This window comes from Pelecanus crispus, chromosome 1 (genome assembly GCF_030463565.1).
Source record: "Pelecanus crispus isolate bPelCri1 chromosome 1, bPelCri1.pri, whole genome shotgun sequence".
Taxonomy (NCBI): domain Eukaryota; kingdom Metazoa; phylum Chordata; class Aves; order Pelecaniformes; family Pelecanidae; genus Pelecanus; species Pelecanus crispus.
Genome location: NC_134643.1, coordinates 160587813 through 160600613, shown reverse-complemented (window position 1 = coordinate 160600613; position 12801 = coordinate 160587813). Strand labels below are relative to the sequence as shown.

Here is a 12801-nt window from a genome sequence, read left to right as displayed (position 1 = left end):
TTAATTCTTAAATTAAAGAGGAGGGGAAGGTCCTGTTGGGAGTGGGTACAGAACCAAGCTGGTAGCAAGACTGGTTGGCACTGATGAGCTGCTTTGTCTTTATAATAATTTCTGCAGTTCTTTGCTGAAAAATATCCTGATTTCCCCCCCTCAACATGAAGCTGGTAGGATAGCAGTTTTCTCCCTCTTGAGCTACCTGGTATGAAATCATCATGTATGTCCAAACACTTTTTAATCTTCCTGTTCGCGTGTTCACACGGCAGGTCCACCTGGTGCCAGGGGAGAAGATGGTGAGCAAGGTTTTCCTGGCCCCGTGGGCCTGAAAGGTCTATCTGGTGACAAAGGTGAAACAGGTTACCCGGGATTACAAGGTATACCTGGCGTCTCTGGTCCCGCTGGCATAAGCGGAATGGATGGCTTTCCAGGAGATAAAGGTGAGCTCTGCACAGCTGCTTTGAAAAAAAGTAATGTTGCTTAAAGCTGTTCTGTGCTGAGATGAACAGGACATGTCCTCTGCTGGGCTATCTCTGTTTAAAACAGAAGAATTAGGGTCATATGCCTAATACGTTCCAAAACCACTGTCTGTTTTCCCCTGCGCTGTGCTTGGCAAAATGCTAGCTTGTGATGTGCAGCCCTGTTTAGAAGGGCAATGGCTGTTTTAATTCTCCTTTTAAAAAATATACAGTATTTACTCTTTCATCTCCCCAAAAGTCTTTTCCGTGTCCCAGTCCCAATGGCTCCCAGTGAAATTAAAGAGATGTTTCCCCAAACCTTTGCTTAAAGTTTTTTAAAGCTGGCAGTTGTGTACTGAGCAATGCCAGACACAAGACCTTGATGTTGACTTTTACTAGGATACTAATCTTATATAGAGAGAAGGTGAGATTCTCACTTGCCAGCCACAAAAACACTATGTATAATGCAAGTTGTCTACATCACACAGGGAATTTCAACAGGATTCAACTCCATGTGAAGCCAAGTTAAACACAAAGCAGGGGTGCCTGCCTGAAAAACACATGTTGCAATTTCATCAGTTGGAAAGATAGGACTTTTTTTCCTAGGACAACTCTGGAGTGCTGATCAGCTCTCATTTGAGAGGAATGAAGGTCTATTTGTTAGCATGACCCATGTAAAACAGCATCCTCTTGTTTAGAAAAGAGGACTATGGGAATTTTTGGTGAGAAAGGGCCAGCCAGTCCTAGACCCATGATTTGTATCTCTACATGTAGAAGAAACAGGCTAACTAAAAACCTTGTGTGGAACTAGGTACCTTTCTCTAACCTATCTGTAAGAGAGGGGTTGGATCTTTCAAAAGAAGATGCTAATTCTGGTCATCTCCACAACATCTCGTCTTGGCCAGTTGAGGAAGTTCTGTGTACCCCTGCTGCTCTTTACCTTTCAGAGAGCTTGGGTGCCTGATTTAGAGCTGCAGATTGCCCTAGGCATCAAGGCACCCAAAAATAGGTACTGCTGCACTGAAGTTTTCATACCGTTTTAGTCATGCGTTGCTGGTTCACATTTACTTAGTTTGCAGAAATCTGAGTGACATAACAGTTCTCTTCCTCTTCTTTCTTTAAAGGTTCAAAAGGTTCACCTGGCATTGATGGTTTCAAAGGCATGCCAGGCCTAAAAGGAAGACCAGGCATCAAAGGAATCAAAGGACAATTTGGCCCGTCCGGGGCACGGGGCGATAAAGGCTTACAGGGCACACGTGGCTTTAAAGGTATTTGCTTATGGGTGGTACCAGTGTGTTTGCTTTTCACATCTGGAGAACTATTTTACAAGGACACAAAGACAAAGATGACACATTTTTCACATGGTAAATTTAGCTCAGACATTCCTCCACCTATTTCACACATGGGCCTCTGGCCGAGAGGCCTGGATTTTAGGCTCAGGGAAAGGTTACTTCTTTGTGAATCTTTACACGTTTAAGGTTGGAGACAGACATCTCATTATTCAGCTGAGCTCAGGTAGTGGCACCTCTGGACATGTGCAGAACTCAACAGAGACTTTTCCCAGGAAGCGTAAGGTGTTTGGGGGAAAAGATTCAGATTTTGCTCCAGTTGCACTGTAAAGGCACTGAAATATTCAGAAAACCAGGCAATTAAGTAGTAAAAAGTCAGAAACACGTCAGTTGATATCATCATCAGTGGTACGAAAACTGTAACTCAGTCCTCTTCTCTCTGCACACATTTATCTTTAAATACACTCTTTACCACAAGGCCAAAATGTTCTTTTTAGGGACCCTGAGATAGGTACTTAAGAAAAAGCTATCTATCTGCAATTCAAAGGTTGCAAAACAGTGCTCCCAGTAATTCAGGGGAGGTCTGAGGAAAAGGCAACTGTGAAAACAGCCCCTGTGAAGAGAAGTGCAAATATACATCTTGGTGAAGAAGTATAAGACAGTGCATGATCATAGGAGACAAGTCTGGGTGGCTGGTCTGTCTCTGCATTCCACAAAGAACAAAAGACAGTCATACAGTCGTATTTGGGTCCTTTCTTTGGGATATTATTATGCTTGACTGTTCTGCTGACACATTGTATTGACACAGCTAACTTTTTACGTAAAGTGGGTTTTCCATAGCTTGTGCAAGATTATCAATTAATCCCTTTTTGCTAAATTCACTCTTCTGATCGCTTTTTCCAACACAGTGCTGCTGACTAGCTTTTTGTAACATGGTTGGGTTTTTTACCCTTTAGGTGACCGTGGGGATCAAGGCCCCCCAGGAGAACCCCCAAAGCTCAAACCCAGCATGATGTTGGAAGTTAAAGGTGAAAAAGGAGATGTTGGAGAAAGGGGTGCAAAGGGATTCTTTGGCTTAAAAGGTCAGTAGTCACAGCAAAACAAAGCAAGCACATTCAGGACTATCGATGGGTGTCTTTTCTCAGTTACTACATTAAATATTCCCCGCTCATTGTACCACTGCGCTGCAGCCCCCCTAGCAAAGTCTCTGACAGCGAAAGCTAAGCTCACAGCTGCATTTCACAGAGCCACCCCCAAGGAAAGCTTTGCGGGGTTATGTCATGTGTGCGTGCGGTGCCTTTTTGTACTAGCACATCACGGTGCCATGTTTTGAGAAGGCCACCAGCAGGAAAACTTAAAGACAATCACCTGCATGACAGCCTTGCCAGCTTTAACAGTTTAAGTCGTCTTCATTATTTTTCTTCTCCCCTGGCTGCAGGTAGCAAGGGAATGCCAGGCATTCCCGGAAAAACAGGAACTCCAGGGTCCCCTGGGCATCCCAGCTATGTGGCCGGTGTGAAAGGGGACATCGGCGCAAAAGGGCTGACAGGTCTGAAAGGGTATCCTGGTCCAGCTGGCTCTCCTGGCATCAGAGGCTTCCCTGGCAGCACAGGAGGCAGGGTGAGTTCATGCCCATGAGGGAATAAGCGTGTCCTTGTGCTGGCATTCAGCTTCTCTAGGTAGTGACATTCACCCCTTGAAATTGTGCTGAGCAGCTACAGTGCAAAAAAATGCAATAAAAATTGAATAAATAGATCAAATAATTTTGCTTGATCCCTCCAACGTTCATTAAGCAGAGTCCTTTCTTTTCATGCGCCAGCTTTTTGCCGATGACGACCCAGACAGTTCCTTCTAGGTCCTTGATCCTGTTGCCATAGCTGTTGGTAAAAATTAGTCTCAACACTGGGCTTACTCTTCCCTTTCTCCCAGGACTGATGGTACCACTGCCAAAAATTACTCACTGTCACTCGTCTAACAGTAAAAGAGTCTAAGAATCTCAGCTCCTAGAGGGTAATTCACCGTGATTCATTTTGGCTGCAAAATAAGTTATACTGGAAGAAATAAACTCTTTTAGAAAAGGCCTGACAGTAGACTCATAGACATCATTTATTAAAGAGAGCCAAAAACTATGTTTCTTTCTCGGGTAGCTTTGCCCTTAGGTTTCAATAGGACTTCTTCCTAACCAAGGACTGCAGGACTCACTACCATATATGTGTAATAGGTTGTTCTCAATTTCAAACTCAAGTCGTTGCAAACATAACTTGTCCCTTGGTTTGTACTGTTTTGGTTTAACTGATTTCAGCCAGATGACTCTCTACATTATAAAGTACTACAGAAACTCAAAAATGATAAATTTAATAGCCTTTTTTCAATATTTTCAAACTGTGCTGCTTGGAAGGTTGAATAAATCCTCATCCTCATTAACTGATACCTGGTTTCAATCATATGATAGGGAGAAAAGGGTACTCCAGGAACTTCAGGCCATGTTGGTATTCCTGGCTCACACGGTGAAATAGGTGAGTTTGTTCTCTTACCTGAGCGCTCTTTGTGTTCATTACCCATCAAATGCTCAACATTCAGTTCTGAAGAGTCTTAGGGGGTCTTCAGTCTTAAAGAGTCTTATAGCCTTACAGAATGATATTGTAGATGTGGGAGGCTGTGAAAAGGTTAATACTGTTTATTTCATGCAATGTGTACTGTCCATGGATAAATCCATCCATGGCAGAGAGGGCAGCTATTCTAGAGACTTTAGGTTTTTCTTTCTTTAACTTATTCCTTTTTTATTCTAGGAATATAATAATTACTGAATTTTGTCTCGGAAGTTGCAATACCTTAAAAACAATAGGAAATACTGTTTAAATTAAAGCCTTACTGTTCATATGTTCATTTTTGCTTGAAATAGGTGAGCGGGGAGAAGCTATAAACTTACCAGGAATGCCAGGCCTTAAAGGGGAAGTTGGTGTGCCAGGCTTAACAGGTATTAATTTCACAGTTACTCTGGATGTATTACTTTTCACATACTAAAGTCCACAGAGTAAGGGAGGGGGAGCTTACCATGGGCTTTTGGTGTCTGTTGAACCTGTGCTCTCGTGACAGCTCTTGAAGAGGTTCATATTTTCTTTATTGAAATGAGTATGTGCTACGTTTACCTCTTCAGCTGAAAGTACAGTTATGGCAGTAAATATCAATCACACACAACTCCAGTAAACATCTCTGTATAATTTTTTGCCATTGATGACAAAAGGAGCAATATCAGATCATGATTATGGAAGATGGGATAGTAGAGTCAGGTTGATACTGGGTTGGGTCGGTTAGGTAATCTATTAAAATTTCCCTGCACATGCAGCACTCTTGAACATCGGTGTCATATTCCACATAACTTGGGGAGTACTTTTAAAAACCTATTTAATGATGGTTTGGCCAGCATGCTGTAAATGACTATTCATTCTCTCAGATTATGCAAGCACCCTGCCTAGAAGGATGTCTTTGTGTGGCAAGACCAGGACCCATTCAGTAGCCAACTTCACATTATGCTTGTTAGCTTAGGATCGTATAGAGATTATTAGAAGAATATACTGGTTTTGTGGTTTTCCAGGCACAAGAGGAGGCCCAGGACAAAAAGGCGAAGGCGGTGATCCCGGTTTCCCTGGCATTGAAGGCCCCAAGGGAACGCAGGGCGTCCCTGGGTCTTTAGGACAGGAAGGTAAAATACTCTTTTTTAATGCTTCAAAGAATAAAACTGTTTAAGAAGAGAAAAAAAACCATCTCTTCTCCCTCGAAAGAAAGTCATTAAGTTTTTTAATATGTTGATCATTCTGTAAGTTGGTAAAGAGCAGTGAAAAGGATGTGGAACTCATGGCAGAACTTATTAAGAGGAAATTTCAAAAGCCTAACTCTGCTTCATACCAGTTTTACCTTTTTTATAGCAATCATGTGTCCAGTCAAAGAGTTGTATTGCTGGCATACTCAGGTATTCTAATGCTGTCTCAATACTACAAGGAGGTGGGCTTTTCGGTGCTCTTTCTGCCATAAATGAAGTCAATATCCCCCAGGACCCAGTTACTCAGGAGCCTTTGAGCCAGGCTCATTGGCCAACTGTACAAGAGTACTGCGGAACTGAAGTCAGGTTCGGCTCTGGCTGGATCATAAACTCGGGGTTTAAGAACATGTCTTATTGCAGGAGGATCATGAAAATGCTCTTTCAGAATAGCTGATCCACATTTCTCATATAATTATATGGCTTAGAAACTCCAGCCAAGACTGGAGCAGTTTCAGTAGGTACCTCACTGGGAAACAGTCCTTGTCCGACGAGCTTTCCAGTCAGAAAGGCAAAACAGATGTGGCAGAAGGGGAAAATGAGGTGCACATAAATTGAATTACTTATTGTAACTGGCAATAGAAGTAAAATTATCATCCTAAGAGGAGGAGCCCGCTGTATTTCTGAGGTTGTCAGAAACCTGAAGTTTGTAATGAATTGCTGTTATACCTTGACTCTCCTACCTTTAGTTTTCTTCCACTTGGATGAGCGATGTAGTATCGTACAATGACATTAGGAGGGGAAAGCCTTCATTTTGCTACCTGGGAGAACAAAGGTAGCACAAGTTCATGTTTTGGGCTATTGGTTTTAAGGACACTAATGAGCAATGATTCATCGTTGTCACGCAGGTTTGCCAGGACTGGTTGGCGCCCCGGGGCAGCAAGGAAGCCCCGGGACGCCTGGATTTCAAGGTGAAAAGGGAACTCCCGGCTGGCCTGGCTTACCAGGACGAGCAGGTATTCATACAGCTTCAGCTGTTCAGTCATTTCAGTGTGAACACTTGCTATTGTTCCTTTGGGGTGAAGAAGAAGAAAGGGGGCTTTTTGCAGATCAGAGTGACAGAGTTCCCTCTAGTAAACATTTATTCCTTATAAAGTCCGGGTGTGTTAACAAAGACCCATGTGGTTGCTTTCTGATTTATGGCTTCTGAAGGACTGGTGTCTACTGAGCTCACTTTAACTGCTGATGACCTCCCTCAACCAGGAAAGCAGTTTGCAGGAAACATTTTCATTTTTCATGACAGCTGGGAAGAAGAAACAAAAAATATTTCAAATGTAGCAAGAGTAGTGATATACAGTTTTAGAATATTATAATGTGGCGTTAGATAGCAAACAATATACTTGTCTTACATCATCATCATCAAAAACTGCAAACTGATCTGATGTCTGGTTTTAAGGATAAATGACTTACAGCTCAGGCAGAATTCTGTTATCAAAATATAGGTGATAGTTCAAAATGCAGCTGTTTGTATCATGGGATACAGAATCTCATTGTTTGCCACCTAATTCCTTAATATATTAAGTAAGCAGATTTTTTTCTACAGAACAGCCAGAAATTGCCATGCTTTTAGTAAGATTCATCTATCTGCATCTGTATCAAATCTAAACTAATATGGTTATGAAGGTTGCCTTTGTAGACAGTGAAGAGAGAGAGAGACACTTGTTTTTGTGAAGGTTGAATTGTCCTCCAGAGCTCTGGCCATTGATTAGAGATACCTGTCTAGCTTTAACATCACGCTTAACACTTTGACAGGTTCAAATAGATGGGATAAATTTTACCTGGAACAGCAGCAGCAACTATTAGACATTTTGTTAGGGTGTTGTTGGTTTTTTTTAAATGGCACAGAGTGAATTTCTCCTGAAGAGAGCTTCATTATAATCACATTTAGAGCCTACAATTATGCTATAATTGTCTTGGTTTGAGGATTTGGGAAAACTAAATGGTTATTAACAAAATTGTGTCAGCAAGACTGGAACTAATGGCATGTTACCAGATGGATCAGAGATATTTAAAAAAAAATCTCATAGTGAGTTTATTGGATAATAACAAAATTGCCAATCACAAAACCATGGTGTGGTGTATTTCAAAATAAGCTTATTGTAATGAATTAATTTGCATATAATACACAAGATTTTAACAGAGAATAGTGTTTATTCAAGCATTTGAATTTTTTGCCTAGGAATATATACAGACTCATAGAAACTATTATGATAAGCATGAATGTAATTTTAAAACAGGCATTCCTGGCTTAAGAGGAATCAGTGGACTGCATGGTTTACCAGGCACTAAGGGCTTACCAGGATCACCAGGTAAGTGAGACTCTTATTCTGCCTGTTCATAGGCACAACATTGTGTTGGCTGCAAGTTTGGTCGGTGAGATCTTTGCAGTGTGATTTATCTTAACTGTGTCATCCAAAGCCCAATGTGGAATTTGCTTCATTATTATGGGCTCTGGCAAACAACTTTATACACCATGTGCTGCCACGCAGATGGATTAGAACACAACTTCAAATCATAATTTCTTTCCTCCTATAAAGTTAAAGCCTCAAGGCCTTTTTTTCCCATTATGAGCCATTGTTTCAGTGAGCTGTTACAGACTCATGTATTTAGTAAATCCGCACGCTCTATACATGTGCGTTAGCATGCTGATACAGTGCTACCTACAGAAAGATTTCATCTTTCATCTTAATTTTGAACAACTCCACAACAGGTCCAGATGGCTACGGCTCTGCAGGTTTCCCTGGTCCAGCGGGTGACAAAGGGGAAGCGGGAGAGCCGAGCAGAGTGGAAGGCAGCCGAGGACCTCCGGGTCAGAAGGGAGACAGAGGTGTTCCAGGTTTGTATTCCGGAAAATGGGATCTACTTACTATTTGTTTCAGCTGTGGGTGTTATGGATGTCACAAAATGCAGTACAGTGTGGACAATTGTATAGGAGAGCTCCCAATGTGGGGAGGGTCACTGTTTGGAGTTAGTGCTGCAGCTGAGCCAGCCCTTGCTCAGAAACAGCGATGTGTATTGCCCAATGCTGGACAAGCCAGCCCCTCCAGGACAGCCTGCGTCCTTCCCCGTGGTAGCAGCATCTTGTAGCACCCACTGAGCTCAGCATGCTGCAAATGCCAGAGGCTACTCTCAGCCATTGGTTCCCAATCTATTTTTTAATGAGGCTCCAGTTACACAAATGCTATGGCTCTCTTTCTTTTTGTCAGTGTTTACCTTTCTTCTGAAAGCCTCACTGTCCATCAATGTGTGATTGTCCTGCTGATCCCTCCTGGGTTCTATTCCCATGCACAGTGCTTTACTCACACCATCACCCCTCATGCAATGTAAGCATACAGCCTTCCGGCTCAAACCCACCTTGTTGTAGCGGGCTGCGCTTATCTCAGTATGATTCACCACCAGTTCTTCTTCCATCAGGGACCCACCAGACTGATGATATGGATGAATCAACTAAAGAGGGTTTTTTTTAAAAGTTCTCCAACATTTTGCCTCTGAAAGGATTAAGGACTGGCATAGATATAAAACCTTACTGCCTTTGCCGACTTGGTTTAACAGCTCATTCCTATTCTTTTGTGTTACGCTTTGTTGTTACTAACATGCTGTGCCATCTCAAACACCATGTATTATCAAGCCCTGGAAGAAACAGCTATTTCACTTTTCTCATTCATGTTTGTTTGTCAGAATTAAATATTATTACCTTTTTAAAAATGAATAAACAAAAGGGGGTTTGTGGCTTCCTGACAACTTGAATCTACTTAAAAGAATAATCAGTCATTGGTGAGCCAGATTTTTGGCCATTTAACACTTTTCATGTATAGAGAACTTCATGGATTCAAACTTTTGGTTTCAACTGACCCCAAAAAACCCTAAGTGTCAGTGACCCCTGACTCTGCAGGACACAGAAGAACAAAGCTGTTTTCTTATCTGCTTCAATATACCTAGAATATTTTGAGTACTTCCTATCTTGAAATAATATTTTACCTGGCAGACACAAGACTGTTAACATTCCACACAGTGAGACGTAATTAGCTATCCAGAGAGCTTTGGCACAGAACTAGTATTTGGTTCCTTTAAGAAAAACCTCCACAACATCATCTGAAAAAAATAAAACAAAAATCAGTGGGAACTGCAGATGTTTTCCATTTTGAAAATCCCATTCTTTATACTTAGTCAAAATTGAGTCCTTATAATTGCAGTTGTGCATTTTCCTTGCAGTACTGATTATTTCTTCTCTTCCTTTCAGGAGTCCAAGGACCCTTTGGCATTCCTGGGCAGGAAGGATTTCCAGGGCCTCCTGGGATTTCAAATATATCAGGATATCCTGGTGATAAAGGCTCCCCAGGTTTACACGGAGTGCCAGGTAATTCATGCCCTGTTCCCCTCAGACAATAATAAAAGATTAAGCACAAGGTTGTGCCCTCAGACAACAATAGAAGATTAAGTACTGGGTCAGCAACAGCAGTCATTGTTATTTCTGTGTTGATTCAGTAAAATATCCCTATTAAACACAACACTAAAGTGCATGAATAATTGTTGGACAGAACTAATGGTACATAAGATAATAGGGACAGACCTCTTGAAAGCAAAAGGCAGTTCCTCCAGGCTGTCCTGATGGAAGGGTTCGATTTTCATGCAAATAAGTTTAATCATCCAGAATTCTCTTAACAACTTTCAGAAGCATTATGCTCATTTACTACTTTAAAATCTGAGGTCTGTGGCAGACTTGCAAGTCTACGGAATATTTTCTTAACCATTTACAAAATTTTCCTATGTGAAATTACCATGCAAACTAAGTTATATTGGGAAACATTATCTCTTCTCTCTAAAAGGCCGTGCTATGAGCCTGCCTCTCTCAAACATATGAAAGAGCCGCTCTGTGTCTCTCTATATTTAGAGGCTGATACACCTGTGGCTTATTGGACTGCACAATCATTTCAAACTGTAGTGCCACTGTGAAGAGCTTGTAGCAGAAGTTGCAGGTGTCCCACTATCATCTTTATGTGATGCATGGAAATTTTTATGTAAACTCAGCAAAAACTTAAAAACAGGCAAACCACCTGAAAACCAACAGATACCTAGGTTTCTAAATGGAAAGAGAACATTAGTAGGCCTAACTCTGGATACTGATTCCCACTCCCCAGGCAGTGATCGGTTTAAAAAATAAAAATAGAAGCAGTCAGGAGAGTGGAAACAGGAACACCATCTCCCAGCCAAAATGGTGAGACAGGCATGGCTTGCTGTTACTTTGCCACATGCATCTTGCATTCATATCCGCAAGTGATCCACCTTCAACTGGCAGCACGAGAGTTGCCCCACTCAAAACCCTAGTTAGCAAGTCCCTCTCTCCTCAGAAACAAGGTCCAAATGTCTTCTTAGGCAGCAGAGGCAACTGAAGAGAAACCTGCCAGGTTTAGCTTCAGGCAATATGTAATTCTGGAAAAAGAAGCTGTTCCCATAATTCCCAAGACAACATGAAGTAGTTATTTGTATCCAGATGTTCAACTGAAGCACTAAGATACACGGAACGGTAAGTCCTTGGCTTATTTACCACCTGGCATTGAGTCAGGTATTCGCTGTTCTTGATTTCTCTCTCGTTCCTTGGAGAATTTAGGATGAAGCAGGGAAGCACCTAGTGAAGTGGGGCACTTGCTGGGGAAGGAATAGCTCATTGAAGGCTGTATCTCAGCAGGCATCCCATTTCTGCTGAAATCTTGCTTGAGATGACACTGTGCTTTGTGGGAGCTTCATGCTCTAATTCCTCTGCCACCGCAGCAGAAGGGTATGCCAGCCTGAGAGCAGGAGCAGGAGTGCTGAATAAGTCTATTAAATTAAGGAAATAAAGGCTTAAATTAAGGAAATAAAACCTGATGGGATACAATTAGATAGACTGTTATTTTCCCCTGTGCCCAGGTCTTAAGTATAAACAGCTTACAACCTACATGTGCTCTAAACAGGCTATCCAGGACTACCGGGGCAGCCTGGAATACCAGCTCCACCAGGAAGCAAAGGAGAAAGTGGACAGACAGGTGTGAGCGGACAAATTGGCCCAAAAGGAAGTAGAGGTGATCCTGGACCAGCAGGGAGAGCTGGCATTGCCGGGTACCCTGGACCAAAAGGTAAGGATGGGAAATGCTGGTCTTGGCCAGAGGCAGGGGAACCTCCTATGCTACAGCAGCTTTAATAACGTGACTTTTGCACTCACTTGATCCATGTTGAAATGCAATAATGTCACCTGTCATTTTGCATTAAAGGTCGTAAGGGTGAACAAGGTGTCATCGGCTTTATGGGCACAATAGGATTTCCAGGTGATTTGGGACCTATCGGACCCAAGGGGGATAGAGGAGTAACTGGTGAGTAAGTGCAGTCAGATCCTTTCTAAACTACTCATTTTGCAGCTCCACAGAGCTGATCTAACTGACCCTGCTTTGAGCAGGAGGTTGGGTTAGATGACCTCCAGAGTCCTCTCCAACTGCATGACTCTGTGTGACCCCCGGGCAAATTCCAGTGGACAGATGCCTGAATCTAACATGGGTAGTCAACTTTTTGCCTTTATGAATTTATTTTTTATGGGGTGCCAACTCCAAAATCAGAGCCTCTTTTGGGGTTAAAAAAAAGAAGAACTCCTGACCTAAACTAATCCTCCACAGCAGACATACTGGATATTTAGAAATATCTTTAAAATCCTTCACTCCGTCTATGCCATAATGTGTTTTGGTCACCCAAAGCCCACCAAAAGATAGTGCTGCACCTCAGAGAGCTGTTCGCAGCTTCCTGTGTCATAAATGAGGAGGCAGTAACATCATTCATTTCCTTCTGCTTATCTTCATGCTGTCCAAGAGAAGACAATCCCCATACTCACACACGTTCCCCCAATATAATAAATATAGCTGCTATACCCAAGGTGGTGAGTTGCAGACCACAGTCCCTCTCTCACATATGCAGCCAAGTGATAGCAACATATGTGTGGATGAAAGCACATTAAGGAAAATACAGGGTTGGGGTTTTTTTTAATCAAGCTATCTCATCTTGCTTCTAATCACAGGCTTTCAGGGCCCTCCAGGCTCTCCTGGGCTGCCACCTCTTCCTCCAAGGCTGGTTGCTGAGCAAGGTTCACCAGGTCCCCATGGAAATATAGGACCTCAAGGAGGCCCAGGAGATATGGGACCTCAGGGTCCACCAGGCGATCCAGGTAGGAATCACACACTCAGAGTGAAAGTTTGGTTCCCCTTAGCAGAATGATGCCACC

The 12801-nt window shown here is 42.4% G+C and overlaps 1 protein-coding gene across 1 annotated transcript in view; it reads left to right on the top strand.

The window, feature by feature from the left end:
* COL4A2 (collagen type IV alpha 2 chain) overlaps positions 1–12801 on the top strand; it is a 120013-nt gene that overhangs the window by 101720 nt on the left and 5492 nt on the right. Inside the window, exons 29-42 of the mRNA XM_075717221.1 lie at positions 264–434; positions 1577–1720; positions 2698–2823; positions 3180–3361; positions 4194–4257; positions 4644–4718; positions 5337–5444; positions 6407–6514; positions 7796–7867; positions 8269–8394; positions 9799–9915; positions 11510–11671; positions 11807–11905; positions 12598–12744. Coding sequence (XP_075573336.1) covers positions 264–434; positions 1577–1720; positions 2698–2823; positions 3180–3361; positions 4194–4257; positions 4644–4718; positions 5337–5444; positions 6407–6514; positions 7796–7867; positions 8269–8394; positions 9799–9915; positions 11510–11671; positions 11807–11905; positions 12598–12744 — 1701 coding nt within the window. The remainder of the gene's footprint in view (positions 1–263; positions 435–1576; positions 1721–2697; positions 2824–3179; positions 3362–4193; positions 4258–4643; positions 4719–5336; positions 5445–6406; positions 6515–7795; positions 7868–8268; positions 8395–9798; positions 9916–11509; positions 11672–11806; positions 11906–12597; positions 12745–12801) is intronic.